This window comes from Bufo gargarizans, chromosome 11 (assembly GCF_014858855.1).
Source record: "Bufo gargarizans isolate SCDJY-AF-19 chromosome 11, ASM1485885v1, whole genome shotgun sequence".
Taxonomy (NCBI): domain Eukaryota; kingdom Metazoa; phylum Chordata; class Amphibia; order Anura; family Bufonidae; genus Bufo; species Bufo gargarizans.
In genome coordinates this window covers 27228764-27251939 of record NC_058090.1, presented here as the reverse complement: position 1 = coordinate 27251939, position 23176 = coordinate 27228764, and the positions used below count along the sequence as shown (strand labels likewise).

General features: G+C 45.2%; 1 protein-coding gene across 7 annotated transcripts in view; it reads right to left on the bottom strand.

Annotated features, from left to right (window-relative positions):
- Positions 1-23176, bottom strand: part of MARK3 (microtubule affinity regulating kinase 3) — an 88380-nt gene that overhangs the window by 21374 nt on the left and 43830 nt on the right. For 5 of the 7 annotated variants that reach the window (XM_044272207.1, XM_044272203.1, XM_044272205.1 and 2 more), the window contains exons 6-15: positions 17671-17741; positions 15923-15979; positions 14970-15206; positions 13906-14025; positions 12473-12572; positions 10862-10974; positions 10222-10375; positions 9195-9406; positions 8662-8765; positions 4934-5191 (exon numbers count right to left, since the gene is read on the bottom strand). In XM_044272207.1, the coding sequence (XP_044128142.1) occupies positions 4934-5191; positions 8662-8765; positions 9195-9406; positions 10222-10375; positions 10862-10974; positions 12473-12572; positions 13906-14025; positions 14970-15206; positions 15923-15979; positions 17671-17741 (1426 nt within the window). Of the gene's footprint in view, positions 1-4933; positions 5192-7189; positions 7352-8661; positions 8766-9194; positions 9407-10221; positions 10376-10861; positions 10975-12472; positions 12573-13905; positions 14026-14969; positions 15207-15922; positions 15980-17670; positions 17742-23176 lie in introns of all 7 variants that reach the window. The other 2 variants (XM_044272209.1, XM_044272210.1) reach the window with 1 other exon arrangement.

The following is a 23176-nucleotide window of genomic DNA, read 5'->3' as shown; positions in this document are numbered from 1 at the left end:
AACTTTTCGGAATAAATACTCTGATAGTTTTTTTCCCACTAAATCACACAAAGGCCATGTTACGGTAAACTGGACAGAACCCGGAGGAGTTAAAGAGGAACATTCGTGAAACTTACTGGATGGCAATATGCAGAGGAGACGGCCAATTTCATGCCTCTGTAGTGTCGCTGCATGACCGAGCGGAGGCGGAAGCAGAATTTCAGATTCCACTGGCAAGGTTGTGACTATACCCAACAACCAACCTGAGCAGTGCTGAAGTGTAAAGCAGAAGGAAGGGACAAAGCGAGCGACAGCCTGAGCTTCTGGGTTGGGATAACGGTGTAGTCAAATGTGGCAGATTAGTTGCCGAAGTTTCTGCAGCTGTCCCAGTCATCTGAATGGCTTGCTTTCAGATGAATGGAACGGATTTTCGGTTGCACGACCGTACCTGTTATGTGGTCTGCAAATTGAGACTCAACATACGGATGCGGTCTGTGTGCCTTTCGCTTTTTTTTCTTTTTTGCAGACCCAATGACTGAGTCTACGGTTTGCATTTTGCTAACATATTCTATCTTTTCGCGTAATGGACAGACGGATGCGGAAAGCGCTAGGATGATCCGTGAGCTTTACGCATCTGTATGTCCGTTCCGCAAAAAGATAGAGCATGTGCTATACTTGGCCACAAAATGTGGCTAAAAAAATGCAACATGGATAGCATAGGTATCCTAAAAGGAGAGAGAGTATTGAAGACAGATACGGCTTCCTTTTTTAATTTAAAGGGAACCTGTCACCTGGATTTTGCATATGTATCAAATCGTTTTTTTACACAATAAAAGCACACAGAGCTACGGGGACTGGACATTGCGGATGTGCTAGCAGCCATCTAGCAACCTATGTCCTCAGCTCTGTACACAAAATCACGTTGACAGGTTCCCTTTAACTCTGAGTTTTGATGAGACGTGTGGCCGCACCATTTACTTTGAATCTCTTCATCTTGTATTAAACTTGAGCCACGTCATGTCTTATGACGCTTGGAATCTGCCTGCATCGTACTGACAAACCACTATGCAACTTGGCTGAGCTAGTACATTTGGAGAGGATTTCAACATCAGGCTGTTACGCTGCCCGATGTCAACACTACATCTCCCAGAATGTATCTGCACAGACACTGAACAAGAAGAGAGCGCTGCTGGGAGAAATGCCATATTGGATAGCCATCAACCCTGAAGGAGCTCTAGGAATAGGGCTGTAACCCAAGTTGGGTAGAAGAAACTTAGAACATATTAATTCCATGTATAGTATGTGGGTGCACTGAAGACAATGACAAATTTAAAAAGCAAAAAAAAAAAAGAAAAGAAAAGACCTCCTGACCCTTAAAAGGTTTTCTAAAATATTTTTACTGATGACCTATCTTCTGGATAGGTCCTCCGTATCTGATCATTGGGGGTGTGAGACACCCAGGACCCTCGCCGTACAGCTGTTTGAGAAAGCACCGGCACTCGCAGCAATGCCGTGGCCTTCTTGCAGCTTTACCAAGACCACATGACGTCACATTCACCGGTCACATGACCTAAGCGCCATCAAAGTGAATGGGGCCGAGCATAGCTAATAAAAAAAGGACAGTGCTGGTGAGCAGAAAGAAAGCTGCAGCGCTACTGCAAGTGCCAGTGCCTCTTCTAAAACAGCTGACCAGCAGGGGTCTCCGATGTCAAACACGACCAGTGTAAGAAATGAGCCACATATGTGTAAGTAGGGCTGCAACGAGTACTCGATTAAATTGAGAAATTCGACCCAAAAATGCTTGATGCAAATTTTTTGCATCAAGGATTTGTTTGTGTCACGTGAGACCAAGCGCTTCACTCCCGCTCCGTGGTCTCCCGCTGGCCCGCAATGCGCTTGTAATACTCACCTTTCTAGCAAGGGGGGCTCCGGACACTCCACAGCATGTCCATGGTCCTGCGCTGCACTGACCTCCTGACATACGCACGTCATAACCTGATGAGCTGTGTGACGTCAGGCCCAGAGCAGCACGGAACGATGGAGTGTCGGCAGCGCCCCTGCTTGAAACGTAAATTGGTGACACCGAAGGGGTGGGAGCGCGACTAAGGCCGGGCGCCCGGAGTGAACAGAGTCATAGCAACCAATGACGCTGTGCATTCCGGATGTCAGGAGGCGGGCAGGCTGGGCTTTCACGGACTGTGTGTCCGTGGTTTAAATGAAGTGTGGCCCGGCACAAGGGGAGCAAAGACGATGGCGCGGGGGAGTGGTGCTGAAGGCACCGGGGCGGGGGAGTGGTGCTGAAGGCACCGGGGGGAACAAAGGGTGTTGGGGACTGATGGCAGGGAGTGTGATGAGTTTTTATAAAGGAAAACAGTCTATTAATGAAGTCATTTTTTCTTATTAGAGTACTCAATCATAAAAATAATCGGTAGAATACTCGATTGCTAAAATAATCGTTAGCTGCAGCCCTACGTGTAAGCTTCAAAAATGTTCCTCTTCAAACTCGAAATTTTCCCCAATCCCCTCCCCTTTTTACAAATCAGAACTTTATATGAACAAATTTCTGTGCAATACCAGATTACACCAGCAGGTAAAACTTGGAGGTAGATTTAGTGTTAAGGTTACAATGTACATTAATGTCACATCACCCAAGTTCTAGACGTTGCATATTCAAGAGACTACTACAAAATGTCGGCACACACAAGTGAGGGGTTCACTGGGACTGAACGAGACCATACTGTAGTATTAAAAGCTCGGGCAGCATTCACCGCCCGAGATATTGCAAGTGTTTAATGCATTGATATAGGTTCTAAAAAATAATACTTTACGCTAGCAAAAAGCTCTACTCTACGAAACAGAAAGCAACCATACAGCGATACTTTACAGTGTCTCACTAGGCTCAGCAGGCTGCGCTTTCATCCCTGGTCCAGATTGAAAGGAAATAGAAGGCATCTGGTTTATTATTGCACTGCGATACACACCTAGGGCACAATACTGAACAAGCAGTAAATAAGTGATATGTATCATTCGTAAGAAGGGAGGAATTTTCACTCGCGCTGCTGTCAAACGTTCTGGGAAGATGCTTCTACTCAACTTCTGATGAACAGAGATGAGTCACGATGGAGTTGACTCAGCACTGTGCTAGCCGCAGGAACGAAAGAATTCAGGGGGTAGGATCATCGTCCTCTGCCAGATCGCTGAAATACACTGCACAAATGTATTCAAGATGGCAGATGTGGAGACAGCTATAAGTACGAGAATTAAAGGGATGCAGTCACAGCATTTTAGTCTGGGGCCCTACACTGAAATGGTGTGACTGCATCCCTTTAATTCATAGCACATAGGTTACAACTACACTGCAACATGTGTCGCACAACAATTTTTATAATTATAGACTATGGTGTCGCACAAAAATCCATCTTGGATGTATTTTTTAAGACTTTCATTTCGCAGTATGTTGCATTTCGCAGTGCGACACCATAGACTAGCCTTATAAAATTTGTCACACAACACAGCGTGGAGCCCTAGCCTTACAGATGATGTAAGGCCTTATGCACACGACTATGCAAACCACGGATCCACGAAATACAGATCCCTTCCGTGTGTTACCCTCACTAGAAATGACTAGTCTCCCCCGCAATAAGGACAATAATAACAGGTCGTATAATTTGTGTACGGATGCGGACAGAACACAGATGACACTTTTTTTTGCGGACCTCTAAAAACGAATAGGTTTGTGTGCTATGCCAAAAAAACGCAGATGGGAGACAAGATACGGCTGTGTGCATGAGCCCTCAGAACGTTGAACTAGAGGGCACAATTGCACCCACTAAAATGCCTTGTAAATTACCCACTGGGGTGCCAGAAAAAATATAAAAATAAAAAAAGTCAATGGCCTTCAGTTTTGAACTTTGTGGGTGCAATTATTTTCTGGATTTCAACTTTGAGAGGGCCTGATACATATCAGAAAAGCCAAAGGGAGTGTGTCCCTATGTGCCTCTACTTAAATGGGCTGGCGTGTGAAAAATGTAAGCAATGTGAACAGCAGTGTAGATCATTTTTATTCCTGGTGCCTTTATTTTTGAGTTACCTGTTCAAAAATGTACTAAAGATACAGCTGTGTGCCTGGGGACCGGAAGTCACTTTCTCTATTCATCCCTAGGGAGGCGCTCAATGCAAGTCTCCCAGAAATGTATAGAGACAGTGACTATATATACATATACATACATATATACATACACACACACACAATGCTGGCAGTTTCAGCAGACGGAGTGCCGGTCAAGCGGTGAGGCCAGGGATTAGATAATTAAAAAATAAAAGCGCCAGCGGTAAAATTATCTTTATCTACATTACCAAGGTGACAGATGATAATTTTTGTGGGGGTGCCTCTGAGAAAAATCTAAATTCAGACATATTTACTGCTTGTTAAGCATAGGCCTTACATCTAACTGCCCAACAGACAATGACCTGAATAGAAGACTGCACATCCTACTCAATGTAAACCTTTGATGCCCCACGAACACTACCATAATGATCACAACTGGAGTAAACGGATGCCATCCTCCGTTCACAATTACATGTATATAAAAAAAAAAAAAAAAAAAAAGCTGCTGGTTGGGAGCACCATGCATGGAATGGATCACAGGCTGGCGACATGTTACACTCCAATTGTTCTGCCAGTTAGCAATGCTCCGTGGCACAAATATGTGTGAGGGGCCGGCGCTTACACAATGACTGTAAACTGGTCCAATGAAGCTAACATATCAAAATAGGTCTAAGGTTTACAGTACGCAAAGGGGGGGGGGGGGAACATAAAAGGACAAAAACGCTATAAATATGGCACAAAATATACAGATACAATACATACACCAGAAAGTCAAATTCTGTGACATAGGGATCTTTTGGGAGTGACGGGTGAAAGAATTGCCACACCACCAAAAAGACAACTTACCTTCTAGTTAATTTTGAAGTTAATTTACTAAAAAGATTGGTGGAGCCTCTACTTCGAGTCTGTGACAGAGGTGTGGCTTCATGAGATAAACTGGGCGAGGCGGGTGGTCCGTTGTAGGTTGCAGTGCGTCGCTCGCGGAGCTGGCCATGGAAAGTGCTTCGGCTGGCGGTTCCTCGGGGGAAGCGCATGCGATCTGGAGTAGTGGTGCTTGTTATGCTGTGCGTGGAGGCCACTGATGTTCTCTGATCAGGGATTGTGCTGCGATAAGAAGAGACAGATGAACATAAGGTCGTTAATGAGACAGAGGAATCGAAACAAAAAAAAACATTGCTCACCTCACAGATACTGTCTTGTCGCTGCTCTCCACTTCTGATCCTTGCTTGACACACACAAGAAACGGCAGCTCAGCCAATCACTGGGTGAGGTGGGCCACCTCTACGTCCAGGGATTGGCTGAGTGGGAATTTCAAGTGATTTCCTGTGTCAGGCAGGAATCAGAACAGAGAGGACCAAAGTAGCCCCAGAACAGCAAAAATTTGTGAGCTGAGCATTGCAAATTTTATTTTTAACCCTTTAAAAAAAAAAAATCAAACCTACTAAACCTTAAAGGGGTTGTCCAGGATTTTAATATTGATGACCAATCCTCAGGATAGGGCATCAATATCAGATCTGTGGGGGTCCAACACTGGGCACCCCCGCCGATCAGCTGTATGAGGAGACAGTGCACGTTGTGCAGGTGTAACTACAAACCATTCCATTCACTTCACTGGGACGGCTTATTCCTATTCATGTGTATAGGAAGGAGCCGTCCCATAGAAGGTAATGTGACGGCTTGTAGTTGCACCTGTTCACCACTGCGTTGTCGATGGCGAGTAAGTAAACAAAGCGGGGCACTGAGCGGGGCCCTCCCTTCAACCAGCTGATCGGCTGGGGGTGCCGAGTGCAGGACCCTGCTGATCTGATATTGATTACGTATCCTGAGGATTGGTCATCAATATTAAAATCCCGGAAAACCCCTTTAAAGGCTTTTAAAGGGGTTGTCCAATATTCAGATTTTTTTTTTTTAAAGCCACAAAGTCTAAAATAACACACAGTTTCCTTGCATCATATGCCATACCTGGGCTCCAGTTACAGGGCATTCAGGCGATACGTTACAGTGACATATACCAGTGTAGCGCCATGTGGTGACATATGATGGCCGTTGACCACAAAGTAAACACATCATATGCTGCACGGTATATCACGTCAAAGCCCGCAGCCTGTAAACAAACCCCAATGGAGGTCCGCTGTGACATCTGCGCAGGATCGGTGGCGGATTGAGGTAGTGAGTAGTGGTGTTTTTTCTTGCTGTATTGGAACATTACTTTTAGACTTTTCCCCCCCCCAAATTATTTAACAACCGCTTTAAAATAATGGATCAATGCAAACAAATTCATAACTGGAACCAGTCTTAAAGCACACCTTGACCAAGAACATAAATCTGCCCGGCGGAAGACGCAGTATCCCAAATCACCACATCCTAAATCGGGATCCAGGAGGTAGATATAGGCTACCGTAGGCAGGGTCTTTGCACTGTAATTTTTTGACGACTACCTTCCCCCAAGGCACAAGGATAGCTAAAGTAGCTCTCCGATGTGCAGAGGCTCCATACAGGATTAAAAACCTCTGCTCCCTGGAACGCCATAATGATGGGGAGTGGTGGAAAATGGGACCGCGCGATCCGTCCACAGGAATTTTCCCCCCGGAGGTGCGCTTTAAGTAAATACATTGTAATGAAGATAAACGGCTGACGCTTTGGAATTAAAACAAGGGGGGGGGGGGGGGGGGGATAATGGAAAACATCTGAATGTAGTCCGAAAGCACGCGGACGTTATGAACAAATGTTATACACATCACTAGTCATGTGTCACGGATTTACAGGCATTCTTAGTATTCGACATGACCACGTTGCGCTTTATCGTCAATGTTAAAAGTGCAACATGAAAAACAAAAAACGATCAGGGATCTTAGCAAGAAATATATTTTAGATGGGTTTCCACAGACGACATTATTACCATGAGGGACATATATTTCAACAGCTTTAGCTACGAGAAAGGGAAAAAATGATAATGGACCCAAATGGGAAATGTAACACAGGCCTTATAGCACAACTGGGGGAGGGGATGGGACAGTATGACACTTAAGGGCAACAGGTAATATGTTAGTTTGACAGATACTTTTTGAAAGATTTTTGTGTGTTCTTTTTAAATATTCTTACGCAGGCCCGAAGTTATCGGCTTCACTGGCATTTGGTGGTAACATCTCGGAGTGCCTGGAGGCTGACATGGACATCGATTTCGGATGCCGCAGCCGAGCAAAGATGGAAGATAGGGCACCTACTGAGGCAGGACTAGTTGCATAAGCGAAAATTCCTGTCAGGCTGTGATGGGAAGGGGGGTAGAATAGGTTTGGGCAGACAGAAAAGTATAATGGACCAGGAACACAGGTGCAAATTATTGCAAAAAGCACAAAACAAAAAATAGAAAACATTGTATATTTCCGTGCATACAGTCCTACATGTGAAAATGCCTTTGCACTACAAATTCCCCATACATTTGAAGCAAGCCCAGGGCATCACCTCCAAAGTTCATTCTCATGCACGTGCTACAAATCCAGGGCTTCTAGGCATAATTGAAAATAAATGCTAGATTTTAAGGATGGAAATTTCACTGGTAAAATGTTCAATTTTTTAAGCTGGAAACTAGTGTTTGTTCGCAGATTGGCATGCGGCACACCACGGGCAGCCGGTCTGAATTCACCGAAATCGCTGACATGTTAAGCGCCATTATGTAAATTTCTACACATCTTATGTGACAATTCTATGGAAAGGACTCCTTCACGAACAGCTGATCAGCAGGGTCCTGGGTGTCTGGTCCCCACCGATCAGATAGTCATTAGTATAAAAGTCCTGGAAAGCTCTTTTAAGAAGTTGTCCCACCATGAGAACTTATCGCCTATCCACACAATAGGGAATAAGTGATCGTTTGGGGTCCGACTACTGGTACCCTCACAAATAAACAAGAATGAGGGGCCTGGGCTCCCTGGAGCGGCGTTCACACTTGCCTACTGCTACTCCATTCAACACTATGGGGCTGCTGGAGGTAGCTGAGCACTGTACTCCACTTCTCTTGACAGAGTTGAATGGCATGGCAGCTCAAATGCGTGACAGCCTCTCCATCCATTCTGGGGACTCTAGGCGCCTCATTCTTGTAATCCGAGGGGGTCCCAGCATTCTGCTCCCAACAATCGGATGGTGGGAAAACACCATTGAAGGGGTTTGCCCAGATACAAGTTATCTTCTATCCATAGGATAGCGGAAGAGTGTCTGACTGGTGAAGAGAGCCAACCGCTGGTACCCCCGCTGATCCCAACAACTCGACTGTACACTGATATCTTAGGCAGTCCTATAGAATTGCATGGTGTGGCAGCACACATGAGTGACCAACACTTAATTCAAACACATTACCCCCATTCTTCTGATCGGTGGAGGTCCCAGTGGTTGGACCCCGACCAATCTGACACTTATTCCCTATGCACAAAATAGGGGTTAAGTGTTGTCACTGGAACTACAACTTATGGCACATTATAAAAGGTTTGCATACATCATACCTTACACACAACCTGGGATGATCAGCATTATTAATGTAGGACTTCTTAAAGGCCCCCTTCCCCCACAAAAAGAAAACTTACCTGTTTTCTTTGCCATTTTGAATGACCGAATGTCGATCGGTGGAGGCGCGCTCGCTGCACACGTACGTATTTCGACGTGTCATTCCACTGGACGTCGAATTACTCTGCAGGGGAGATAACACCGTGGGTTACTGTGGTGGTCGTACTAAAAGGCACAACATAAGGGAACTCCGCTCCCACTGACCTCGACTTCAACCCTTCACATTTACAACTTGCCAGGAGGGTTTGGGGCATTTTGTGGCAGCAAAAACAATCTGATCCTGTTTCATCCCCAACCCAACAAGTTATTTTCCCACAGCAAGAAGGGTGAAGCTTGAGTCCAGGCTTTTTTTTTGGGGCAGGCTAAATACAATGTAAGTGAAGGAAGGGGGGGGGAGAACATCCACCGGGAAAGGTTAGAATACACAAACAGTCAAAATCAGTATGGCATTTAAACACAAAAAAAACAAAATTTTTTGCAACTGCAATTTTAGGAGATGTAAAGTGCATATAGAAGAGGAGTGTTTGTTTCACAGTTACTTTAACACACTTACACTGGGGACGACAGAACTCTTCTTCCTCTCGGGGATATCTGCTTTATTGGGGTTGTTTGCATTACCAAGCATCGGGCTAGGAGGAGTGACTCCTCGCCCACTAACCGCGCTACTGGATTTCCGAGACTGCACCTCTTCCTTCAGATCGTTATCTGTGGTGCTTGTCTGGCTTCTTTTTGGGTAAACTGTAACAGAAGGGATGGCAGGGCCAGCTGGGAAACAGGAAGAGAAAGGCTTGTTAATAACAGAGAAAATAAGACACAAGCCCATCATGGGTTCTATTGCCTAAACCAGAGTGGCTCATTCTGGAGACATTGTGAGGTCCTACAAATCCATATGAGTGGGGAAGACGTCAGATTTCTGATTATGCAAGAATTCTGTATACAGTGGGTGCAATTTATCACAAGGAGAACTTTTACAGTTGGTTTTGCATGAGTCTCTGCTGCTGCGATTTATGCCATATTTATCACATGTTTGATAAAGTTAGTGCATCTTTTAGGCTGGGTTCACATCCCATTTTTACCATCTGTATACAAAAATAATAAAATAAAAAAATTACACACTATACATTAAAATGTATTGGCTCCGCAGAGCCAAACTGCGCATCACCCGGAGTCGCGTGAGACTTCGGTGAATTAATTTGGTATTCATTTCTGCATCTTTAAAAACGTTTAAAGTTCGGAATCCGAAGTTGTGTTTCGTCGCGGCTGGTACCTCACTACTAAACCAGACTTCGGATTCCTAATTTTGAATGTTTTTAAAGATGCATAAATGAATACTGATATCATTTGCCGAAGTCTCAAGCGACATTAGGTGAAATGCAGTCTGGCTCCGCGGAGCCAATACATTTTAATGCTGTGTGGAGACAGGTCTCCGACTGCATTAAAACGAAGTGTTTGAACGAACCGACTCATTTGATAAATTCCCACCACATATTTAGTTTCACATCTCCTACAGAACGTATATGAACAAACGCACACACATTACGCATATACTATGTATACGGACATACAAGAGGCCTGCTCACCGTGATCACTGTACCGTCTCTGTTTCTGGCTGGAGGAGATGCTTCGCTGCACCTTATGGAGCGGGGACTGTCCAGTGCTATTGTTCAGATCACTGCTTGGCCTGACTTTAGCAAGTGACAAATTGCTGCTAGAGCTGGAGTCACTGGCATCCAACTGCAGATAAAACACATGTTCTGGTGATGAAACGTAAAGCAAGGAAACGTCGAGACAGTGAGATATATACAAGTTCCTTTTTTAGTACATACAAAACAGCATTTACCACAGCGCTGTGATGAGCACATGCTATGTAGTCCTCTGCATACGTGAGCGCTGGGCTTGGGCTCCTACCACCAGTGACTGGCAGCTTTCCGCTTAGTACAGGGTTAAGCCATCAGTCAGCAGCAGGGGGACAGCATGGCGCTCATATACACAGAACTACGCAACCAGCTCTCATCACTGAACAGTCCGCAGCACGGCAGTAGTTTTGTGAAAACTAGAGCAAGAAGCACAAGTCATACATCCAGGGAATTAGGATCTCGGTTTCTTTGCCCTCAGATCTGGCGGCAGATTCTTCAGACAATTAAAAAAAATATATATAATTGAAGACAATTAAAAAGAATAAAGTAAAATCACTAAGCTGTATAAGAGTAAAATTAATACCTCTGATGATTTTCTTCCAAGTAACAGATAGGTAGCAGTGATTTCATCATATTTCATTTTGCTAAGAGATTCCTGAATCTCTTCCCTTGAATAACCCATTCCAACCATTATATCTGAAAAAGAACAGAAAAAAGGGGGTCATTAGCTAGACTTTTCAAGCACCTTACTAGGAATCCAATATTCACATATTCCATCCTGGTGGTCCCCGGCGGCCTTAATTTGCCTGTCCTGCAGTGATGACTTGCCATACATCCACATGACCACTGTAGCCAATCTCTGGCCCCAGCAGTCCTGTGCCATACATGCTAGCATCACCAAGGAGGCCAGAGATTTGCTGTGGAGATCATGTCATCACTGCAGGGAGGTAAACACACTGACTGGGACCACCAGAGCAGTTATGCTGGAGCAGCGGGGTCTGAACAGGCGAGTGGTTATTTTTATAATCTTTCCTGCTATTCGATCAACTTCAGCCCTTTTAAAAGGGTCGTCTCATCTCAGACATTGGCGGCATATTTCTAGGATATGCCACCAAAGTCAGACAGACAGAGGCAGGTCCCAGACGTGGGACCCATGGCACTCCTCTCTGAAACTGGCCCCCAAAGAGAAGGAGAATGCATGGCAGAAGAAAATGGGTTCTGGTCCGCGCTTCTCCCCGCAAACACGTAGCCACTTGTGCAAACAGGAAAAAATTTGTTTATCACAGGCAGACGCCCTGTTCCTCGCTCCACGCTGCCCAGCGAAATCTCATACACTCCAGCACCTTCAAAGAAACGCCAACATAGTGCAGCATCCACGGTACTTTTAAATGAAAACCTATTTATTGTACTCACAAACAAGCACTTGATATCAGCATAAAATATTAGTCAGTCCGCTGTCCGCCCCTCCGAGAATGCATGGCGCAAGAGCGGCCACCCCTCCATTTACTTTGACGGGAGACTGTGCTGAAAATAGCCGTGCGCTGGCAGGAGTATTTTCGGCAGTCTCATAGAAGTGAATGGAGAGGCAGCAGTGCAGACGAAGTGCACTTTTCAAACGTTGCTATGGGACTTCCAAAACTTCGGAACTCCCATACAATTTATTGGAGAACGTGGTGCAATCTTCTTCACTTTGGTGGCCCCGTTCTGGAGATAGGAGTGGGACCTGCAGCTACCTGACATTGGTGGCATATCCTAGCAATATGCCACCAAGGTCTGAGATGAGACAACCCCTTTAAGTAAGTTCTTCTGAGCAGTAAATCAAAAAATTATATATCTGACTTTTAAGGATGAGTGTTGTGGGCATGCTCTGTGACCCCTGGAGGTCATTATGCAGGAAGGGCGAGGTGAGCTATGACAATCATTTATTGCGAATTGTGGCTCCTACATAAGTGTAATCCTGCCTGGGATGATAATAAGATGACTGCTGAGAAGTGATCCCTACAGAACAGAACCCTTTTATAAGGCTTAGCGTTAAGAAGCAAAACTGCAAAAGTGAAGGGCATTTTTTAAGATCATGACTTAAAAAAATAATAATTAAAATTTTCTTTTTTTAAACAGGTCATTTTCTGACACACTCCCTCTAAGCTGCCAGTGGTCAAGAGATTCTGCCCTCATGTAATTAACCATTGATTACCTATTCGTTTCTGGTCTGCTATATCAAGCTCTGGCTCGACAAATGGCTTGAGCTCGTCCTCTTCATGTCCCGCATTGATCCATCTGTCCTTCATTATTTGCTTAATAGGAAAAGTTAAATGAGGATGTTATATAACAAGAGGTTCTCATTGGACAGGCAAGGGTTAAAATAAAAAAAATAAAACCATTAGAACACCTTTGCTCTCTTCAAGACTGCACCCAAAGGAAATAATTTAGCCGTATGATCTTCAAAGTGGGCTTTCAGGGACTTCCATGTTACGGTTTGCATTAGTTTTTTTTTTTATGTGTGGTGCTCATTAAGCACTTTTTGGGGGGATAAATTTGCTCATTCCAAGAAACACCCTGCCGAGTGCCGTCCTCAGCCCTCGCCGGCTTCCGGGGAAGCCACTGACCGGCTTAACAAGGAGAACCCCACTGTTCTTATTTACCAAACAGACTCTTTAGATCCATCTAGCCAAATTTTGTAAATCCACACCGACCTTTAATAGTACGATGGATAAGTGAGCAAAGGACCACCTCTGACACCTGTGAGCAAGTCTACGGCAAGAAATCCGCATTAACCCTTTAGAAGGGTTGTCCACACAGTAAATGGCAAAATGATTTTAAGGAAGCACTCAACAAAAGATTGTACTCTCTGAACGGTTAGAAAGGTACATTATGTAAACTGTAGTGAAGGTGATCTTCTTACCAGTGACTGAGTTATAACCTCCCTTCTGATCCTCAGCTGTGTCATGTGAACAGTACTCTGACTCTCCAAATAACAGTATCTTATGTGTGGACAGGAAGCCAGTTTCTCCATGTATTCCTATGGGGGCCTCAATGTCAGTCTCATAGGAATGAACAGAGAAGTAACTGACTTCCTGTTTTGTCTCAGTTAGAGATCAGAGTGTTGGTCACATGACACAGCTGAGGATCAGAAGGGAGGTTATAACTCACGTATACATTCACTGGTAAGAAGATTATCTTCACTACAGTTCACATCATGTACCTAACAGGTCAGAGAAAAATAAAAAAGAAAGTGAAAATGGAGAGGTGGTGCTCATACATGCCCACTGCTCTATTTACTTCTAAGGAACTAACAAGAACAGCGCTTCCATCAGTCCCATATAAGTAAATGGAGCAGTGGGCATGCATGAGCACCACCTCTCCATTTTCACTGTTTCTTTTTTATTTTTCTCTGACCACCACCAGGCAGTTCAGCGGCACTTGCAGACCCCCGTTCTCCTGATCGGTGGGAGTCCCAGCAATAAGACCACTAGCGGTCCAACACTTATTCCCTGTCCTGTCGTTAAGGGATAAGTGCCATTAGTGGCATAACCCCTTTAAAGATCTAGAATACAACAAAGTAATCACAAAAATGACAACCTAGATTTAAAAAAAAAACAAAGGGCTGCAAAGTTTTGGAACCCTTACCTCTAGAGTGCCTCTTTTGGTAGGGTTTAGCACCAGGAAACGCTTGAGAAGGTTTTCACAGTCTGTTGACATGTAGAAGGGAATTCTGTATTTCCCCCTCAGCACTCTTTCCCTTAATTCCTAAGAAAAGAATAAAATTAAAAAATAAAAAACAAAAAAAAAACCTTCTATGAAAAAAAGATCCAATGTACATCAATAGAGTCCGAGACTACAAAGATGAACAAAATCAGCTCATGTGCGATGCTATTTCAGGGGCTAGAATCAGACATGCAATTTGAGCCATTCTTCTTCTGCTACATTTTCTTCAGACTGTCAGGGTGTGTGTCCTTTCTGCTGCAGGTCTCTACCCATCTAAGTTCCGGGATCAGTTCTCTGCATGTCACAGCGCAGAGGAGAGTGCCCTTCCTACTGAAGCTCTCCCTGTCAAAGCTCCGAGGGAATGTCCTGCCTGCTGCAGCTTTCCCCCTGTCACAGCTCCAGTGCGTGTCCCTTCTGCTGAAGTTCTCTCCCTGTCACAGCACCAGTGGTGTGCCCTTTCTGCTGCAGCTCTCCCCCTGTCCAAGCTCCAGTGGTGTGCCCTTTCGGCTGCAGCGCTCTCCCTGTCACCGCTCCAGTGGGGTGCCCTTTCTTCTGAAGCTCTTTCCCTGTCACCGCTCCAGTGGTCAGTGGTGTGCCATTTCTGCTGCAGCTCTCTCCCTGTCACAGCTCCAGTGGTGTGCCCTTTCTGCTGCAGCTCTTTCCCTGTCACAGCTCCAGTGGTGTGCCCTTTCTGCTGGAGCTCTCTCTCCCTAACACAGTTTGGGGTTATACTCATCAGGGGTAAACATTTCAACCAAAAGCATGCTTGGAAAAATCCAAAGGATTCATCTTTAGACTCCCGTTTTACATGCTTTTCATGTATTTCCCTCTTTTTTTTACCTGGACAGAACACAGTGGTAGACCATGCTATTCTGTCCAGCAAAAGAAAATATTAAAGGGAATAATAAATTATATACTGGAAAGAAGCATCATCTGTCTAAGACATTGAACACCGGTCTACCGTATGTAGACCACCAGTAACACACCTTTAAATTCTGTCCATCGAAGGGTAAGGATCCGCTGACGAGAGTGTACAGAATGACCCCCAGGCTCCAGACGTCTACCTCAGGTCCATCGTACTTTTTGCCCTGAAAGAGCTCTGGGGCAGCGTATGGCGGGCTCCCACAAAACGTGTCCAGTTTGTTGCCAACCGTAAACTCGTTGCTAAATCCAAAGTCCGCTATTTTAATGTTCATGTCCGCATCTAGTAACAGGTTTTCTGCCTGGAGGAGCGACAAAAAACAAGACTGCTCAGCAGCAGTACAATCAGGTGATACAAACGTACCGACTAAATAAAAGTCATTGCGCACTTGGCGTATTTAAAGTGGTTCTCCGCTTTGGACAATATAGCGAGCGCCCCAACCCCTGGTTAAACAGACATAGCTTCGTACTGGTGTCCGTACCTGGTATTAGAGTTTACTACATCTTCGTCTCAAACAAGTAAAGTGAATTGGACTGAGCGACAATACCAAATACAACCGCTACTCTAAGTACAGCAGCTGTGCCTGGTAAACAATCAGGGGGCGCCACACAGCTACAGGGCGGGGGTTGTCAAAAGTCAGACCCCCAATAACATAATATCCATGTCCTCACCCCATCTCAATTGTGTATAACTGAGGAGTAAAGCAAGGCCACATTTTGTGGTCCCCAAAACAACTGCAAAAAAATACATGAAGTTCGTGTCGCATCATCTTTTTTTTGCGAACCTACTGACTTCAATGGATCCGTGGTCTGCATTTTGCAGAATGGACATTGGGATGAGGAAAACACATATGGTCCGTGTGCTTTCCGCATCCGTATGTCCGTTCCGCAAAAGACAAAACAAGTCCTGTTCTTGGCTGCAAAACGCGGACCATGGACCCATTGAAGTCAACAGGTCCGCGATAGTCGTGTGCATGAGGCCTTAGGCGCAGACGTTCTGAGAAGTCGGTACACTTACCTTCAGGTCTCTGTGAACAATGTGTTTTTGATGACAGTACTGCACCGCAGAAACGATCTAAAAGATACAAAATCACGATTTACATCACCATTCCATATATTTCAAAGGCTTGTTGTAATCTTCCAAATGATACACCGTGTTCGACCTCTGGACATGGTTAATTTCCTCTGTGTAGGCTGCTGTACGGCAGCTGCTACAGTCACAGATCATTGGAGAGCTCTGATTTCCAACTTTAATACGGACTTATAGGTTTCCGTGGTAACAGACTACAAACTCTGTAGTCTGATCCTGCACTTCCATATCTCTGAGAATTTATACCAACTTACACTCGCTGGGTTACCAAGAAGTAGGGGACAGACTGATGGCGCTCACTGCAGTACCCGGCTACTACAGCATGTGCTTGTTATCTGTTACCATGGAAACATAGGAGTCATTATAGGACCAGCAAATACAAAACAACAGAATTGTTCATTAAGATCTACACAATTTGCTTCATTTTCCAGCTTCGATGCAATCTGAAAACAAAATTGGTAGAGAAGGACCTTCCCTCCCCAAAAAAATGTCAGTGATTCGGTATGAAACATATTTGTGACGCATATTCAATAAACACTTCACAGAAGCATAGCCAAGGTCATAGTCAGCCGGGTTTTAATTTATTAACAGGAACCCACCCTCCAGATGTTTCTTCACAAAATCCATCATGTAGGAGAAAAGTCCAGGCCCAAATTAGACTTGGGCAGACAGCAAGGCAAGATAACGAAGCCTATTATTAACAAGGGCAAATTATATCTCAGGAATAGGGCATAAGTTTGAGACCATCCACAGACCTGTACATACCACCTCTGGGTATCTTTCCTGCAGACCCCCAGGCGTGGCAGGGCCCACGGTGGGAATCATACTTACCTGATCGCCGGGTTCTGGCTCAGTCGCTCCCAGGCACCACGGGTCTCAGGTCTCCCCACGTCAAAATCCGGTTTGACGCTGGTCAAATTGCTGCAGTGGTGAAGTGTTACACGACCCAGTGACCATGCATGGGTGACCCGTCATCGCTTCTGGTGAGTCATCAACAGGAGGGTGACGTGGGGATACCCGTGGCCACACTGTGGGGGTCTGCAGAAAAGGTCCCCAGGGGTGAATAATCCCTTGAAAGGTGTTGTACAAGATTAGAATAGCATGGCTGCATTTGTAAAAAAAAATTATAAAAAAATGGCATGAAATTAAAGCATTATTTGTGGCTTTTTTTAAATAAAATTTCTAACATGCATTTTTTTCACGTATATAAAATATATATATATATATATATATATATATATATATATAAATATATACACACACACACAGAGCATACATTATATATATATATATATATATATATATATATATATATATATATATATATATATATATATATATATATATATATATATATGAAAATGAAGATGCAGCACACTTTCTTGATCAGGTGCAAAGCCAGGCCAGTGTGGACCAGCACCGCGGTCCAATTAAATACTAACTATATATATATATATATAATTTTGTGACCAAATATATAAATTTGGTGACAAAAATTGCCATTGCTCTAAGCCGAACCAATGTGTAAGCCGTCATAAGAAGAAAAAAAAACATTTTGGAAATTGAAATGTCTGCCCCCAAACCAGACACTTTGAGGGGAAAAAAAAGAAAAAAAAAAGAAAAAAAAAAAAAAAAAAAAAAAAAAAAGAAGAGGAAATGTATAACTTCACACACACCTGCCGGAATTTGGCCCTGGCTTCCTTTTCCTTCATTCTTCCATGTGCAACCAGATAGTCAAACACTTCCCCTACAGAGGAAACGATGAGGAAAGAGATGAGGCGGAGATCATATACCATTAGTGTATCACATTGGAGGCTCGGGGAGGGATTCCACTTCTCACCCTAAACCCTAGTGGTTCGTTAGACATGTAACAAAGAGGATGCTGGATAAAAATACAATATTCGCTCAATTACATATTTTTGGTGACAAATGTGATTAAAAAAAAAAAAGCCCCCAATCTCATTATAGATACGTCTCCCAAATCTGGAACCTACACCTTTTAGACACTTATGGCATATCATATGGAAATGGGGATACAAGATTAGAAAAACGTGCACGTTCCACCTGTAGACAGGCAAGTAGCCATATTTTTGTAGTCCTGCCTAACCAGAGTCAGACTGATCCACTAAAGGAGTCTGTCATCTGTGCTGACCCCAAGCCGTCAACAGCAATAGGCAGGGGCTGGGAAGATCAGTACAACATATCTATTCTATATACAATTCTTATCAGGAGTAGAGTTAATATGAAGTTTTATTTTGTTTCTGCAAGTGTTCTGGAAACAGCTTTATTATGAAGCGCTCCCTGCATTGAGCTGCTTCCCAGCCCTTATGCTCTTAGGTAGAATAAAACTTCCTATTCAAGCTACACAAAATGTATGCTATTAGTGCTCTCCCAGGCCACTACCTAGTGCCGTCAGCAGTTGAGCATGGTCAAACCTGCTGACAGACTCCATTTAGTGCAGTATGTCAGCTGTGACTTACAGTTGACTTCCATGGGTGATTATGTGGGAACAGCTCTTGGGCCTGAGCCATTACCGTGCCATGAAAGTAATGTAAAATGTACCTGCTAAATAAATAAGAAATTACCACATTTTGTCAAATTTCAAAAATGTACAGTCTTCTGGCAACTTAAAGGGCTTTTCTGTGAGTAAAATATTAAAGACCTATCCTCAAGATAGGTCAATATCAGATCGGTGGAGGTCCAAGTCATGTCACCCCTGCCGATCAGCGGTTTGAAGGGAACACGGTGCTCTTTTTAGCACTATGGCCTTTTCCTAGGCCAGCGATGTCACGTTCACCAGTCACGTGGCCTGTGTGCAGCTCAGTCCCATTCAAGTGAACAGGCGCAGCCATTCTACTTTTATGCTTTGAGAAGGCCAAAGTGCTCCAAGAGTCTGTTCAAACAGCTCATCGGTGGAGGTGCCGGCTGTCTGACCCCCCACTGATCGGATACTGAGGAGCTGTCCTGAGGATAGATCATTATTTTACTCCCAGACACCCCTTGAAGTGTGTGTAGTTTGCACTAGGGCCTAAACGTGAAAATGACCATAGGCGAAGCTGCGTGCAATGTAAAGAACACGATGCCACAGACCGTGTTCAGATCACAGGAAGATGAGATTGCTAAAGAGTCTAAACCAGAAAGTTGTTAAATGCACATGTGAAAACAAGTCTGCCACATAACATCCCCCAGAAATGTTCCCAGCCCCAAGACGTCTTTGCAGAAAGAATAATTGGGTTTGCACAGCTGAGATCAATCCACGGCAAACTCAACTTAATAAACAAGTCCTTAATAAGAACATCTGAGGTTACGCCTAAAAAGCTCGCCTTTCAGAACGTGAACTCTTGGTCTGGCGCTCTCCTCTGTAGAGTAAACTTCCCTTCCCTGTACTCCATTAACACCGCTGACCACACTCGTACAGAGCAGCTGCCAAGAGGGCGGCAGCAAACCTCAGGTGCTACAAAGACGGGCTGTCTGTTCAAGGGCAAATACGCCACGGATAGAGGCAGGACGAGCCCTGCTCAAATGCCTCATCTGGGAATCTATCAAGAGGGGGGGAGATCCCTCTCCAGTAGCCGGTGCAGAGTGTTGCAGCAAAAAGCCGCTCTTGATCTGGCGACCACATAATGCTGCAGGGGAAACATATGGCGAGTCAGAGCTCCCCTCACCAGTGAGGTCTGACTGCATGGTCATAGAAAGGGGGTGGATATGCTGAGACAATCCCCTTTACAGTTGGGATTGAAGCAAAATGTGCTGGGAAGATCTAGTGGGCAAAAAAATAGTGGCTGCTAGATTACAAAAAAAATTATAACCTCGATTCAACTCAAATTAAAAGGATTGTCCCATTTAGACAACGTATCACCAGTGTTTGATTGCTGGATGGGAGGGGGGGGGGGGGCAGAATCCGACGGCTCCTCACACCTGCCTGCTACCATTCCATACAGCTGAATAGCACTGCCAAACATGGCAGAGCGATTGTACTCCGGCATCTGTATAATGACCCCTTGTATACATTATACTTACTTGCTCCTCAGATACCCACATTGCTCCAGATCCCTGCAGGGCCGCCGCCGCATCTCCCCATTGTCCGGATCAAAATGTCTGGCGACAGGGGGAGCAGCCAATAGCAGGCTGCGACAGGGATGAGCCTCCCCATCATCGCGGGTAATGCAGCGTGGGCCGTGCAGCCATCTGGAGCGACGCGAATGCCAGGGAGCAGGTAAGTACAATATATATGAGAAGAGCCCTGGCATTGGGGGAGGGAGGGTATCATTATAGGGGTTGGACAACCCCTTTAAAAGGCCTCATGCACACGGCTGAGTCGGTCCACAAAATGCAGATACTTTCCATGTGCATTTTTCACACTCTCAAAAAAATATAAAGGACTATTCTATTCTGCAATATGTACAATAGGACATGCTCTATAATTTGCGGCCCCGCAAAAAAAAAAAAAAGAGATATGTGAAAGGCCCCATAAAAATGAATTGGTCAGTGGGCTATCCGCAAAAAATGCTAAGAGCACACAGATGAAAGATACGGTCATGTGCAAGAGGCTTAAACTGAGCAGTGTGCAATTAATAACCAGCAGAATTTACCAGGCCTTGACAGGTTAGAGACCTGACAACCTACAGACACAATGCATGTATTGATCACTCTGCCTAGTACAAGGAGGATGTTGAGAGTTGTTCACCCTCACGAGAACAGGAAATGGCTTATTAATCACTATCAGATCCGCTATCACCCAAACACATCTGCTCGGTGTACTGCTGCACATGCATTTTCCAGTGCTGAATTAAAGTACAATCATGATAATGGTTGATAAAGAGTGGGACCAAGTTCAGGCAAAGCAACCTTTAAGGCCCCTTTCACACGGGCATTGCGGGTGACGTGCAGGAAAAAACGAGATTTTTGTGAACTCACCTGTAAAATCTCTTTCTCGCGTAGTTCATTGGGGGACACAGACCGTGGGTATAGCTGCCCACTAGGAGGCGACACTAGGCTAAGAAGTGATAACTCCTCCCCCGCAGGCTATACCCCCTCCAGCCTGGAGAGAGCATATCAGTTTGTGCCCAAGCAATAGGAGTAGGAGAAAAAAATCAATAATGAAAATACAGTACACAACCCACAACTGACAAACATCAGTCGGAATGCACCAGAACTGAGGACCATACTGGCCCACAAACCGCCAATATGTGCGGCAAACCGAAACTGGGTGGGAGCTGTGTCCCCCAATGAACTACGCGAGAAAGAGATTTTACAGGTGAGTTCACAAAAATCTCGTTTTCTCGCTAGTATCATTGGGGGACACAGACCGTGGGACGTCCTAAAGCAGTCCACGGGGAGGGAAAAAAATCACACGCCCCTGGAGAAAAAACGCCCTCGAGGATGCGGCATCCGCTGCCGCCTGCAAGATCTTGCTGCCTGGAGCAGCAACAGATGATGGCTAGGAAAGACCCCCGAAAAACTCGGTGAACTTGCCGGAAGACCAAGACGCTGCCCTCTAGAAGCGATGTCTGGAGTAGATGAACCCGAGAAATGACGACCGCTGGACGGCCAGGCCATCACTCCGCTAGGAAGCAACCGACAGGCAGACATCCCAGGAAAAAAAGCATCCCGTTGGAAGACGCCAGCTATGACAAGGACCTCCAAGAAAATCAGGCAGAAAACCCATACAGCGGAACGCGCCAACGCGCCAGATATGGACCAGCAAATCTCCGAGGCCAAAATAGATGGCTGATGGAGAGCCCGCCCTTAAAATACGAGGGAGAAAGAAGAGAAAAACCATGTCCGAGAAGACCCGAAAAGCGGTGACCTTCCGCCAGAAAGAAAATTCTGGCGGAGCACTGCCTGATGCCAATGACAAAGGACAAATGGACGTACAAAAAGAAGAAGAAGAAGTCCCAGAGGGGGGGCTTGTTTGTTCCTGAAACGCCCCCAGCGATATACCGATCGCCGGGGCGAAGTCGGTTGTAGACCACAACTGTGGGAGCGGAACCAAAATCCAGGTTCGCAGGATCCTCCTCTGGTTAAAAGAAACCGGTAATGGAAAAAAAACCCATAATTGACATATATTGACTTCCGGGCAGAGACCAAGATAAGAGAATACTCTCCGTGGAAAAAAATAGATCCCGGATTCCATAGCTATACAACCCATTGCCACCGGTCGAGGAGACCGAAGGGAAAAGGTGGTCAGCAGTCCAGCTAGAGGAAGGACAGGAAGAAAAATAGGGGTGTTCCGTTCAAGGAACGAAATCCCTACCAGTGGTGACAAGGTGAGACAGTCACCCGCCCAGCCTGGCTTGGGGGGACCGTAGTCCACCCCCGGAAGGAGCAGTGAAAGGAATGACCACCATCGCTTGATGTGACACAGAAGTAACCATAACTGAAGGAAGGAATCACTGTAGTGGTAGACGAGTGCCACAGGGACCAAGTAAACATATCTGACGGACAGTATCACCGTAGAGGTAGACGAGTGCCACAGGGACTAAGCTACCCAGTCGAGCGCGCCCAAGTAAGGTGCTGATAGCTATGGCACTGACGCCAATGCAAAACCCGAGTTGACGACACAAGAACAATAGTCGTCAGAGCAACGGACAGTTAACAGTAATGAAGACCAATGAGAGGTCAGGGCAAGCCCATTGCCATCAGGGACTGACACTGTACAGATCTCTTGGTAATGAAATACACCCTTGAGGAGGAGCCCATACAAAGGAAGCTGCCAGAGTAACGCAAAGGCCACACTCCAGTTGAGGAGGATGCCACACCGTACAGGATACCAATCCCAGAGTCGGAAGAAACCGCCGTCTGACGAAGGAACTGTGCAATAGGAATGTTCAGTAGGAACCCTAGCATGTAGTGGAGATGCAAATACCCTTTGTACAGTAATAGCTACCGCCTGCTCCTCCCAGCGTAAAACTGAGGGAGAGGCCTAAGGACACCCAGAAGTAGCATGGAACCAAGCTAACTCAGTCAACCAGAGCCATTCTGAGGCATTCCATCTAAAAAGGGGGCAAAACCAGAGCAACCGCCGAAGCAGTGTCAGGGTAGAACCCCTATCTGAGGGGGATGACCCTCTGCCATGAGTTCGATCTCCGGCCCTTGTGAGAACTACCCTTGCTTTTTTTTTTTTTTTTTTTTTTTTTTTTTTGTTTTTGTTAGAAGTGGGATCTGAACCCACACCTCCAT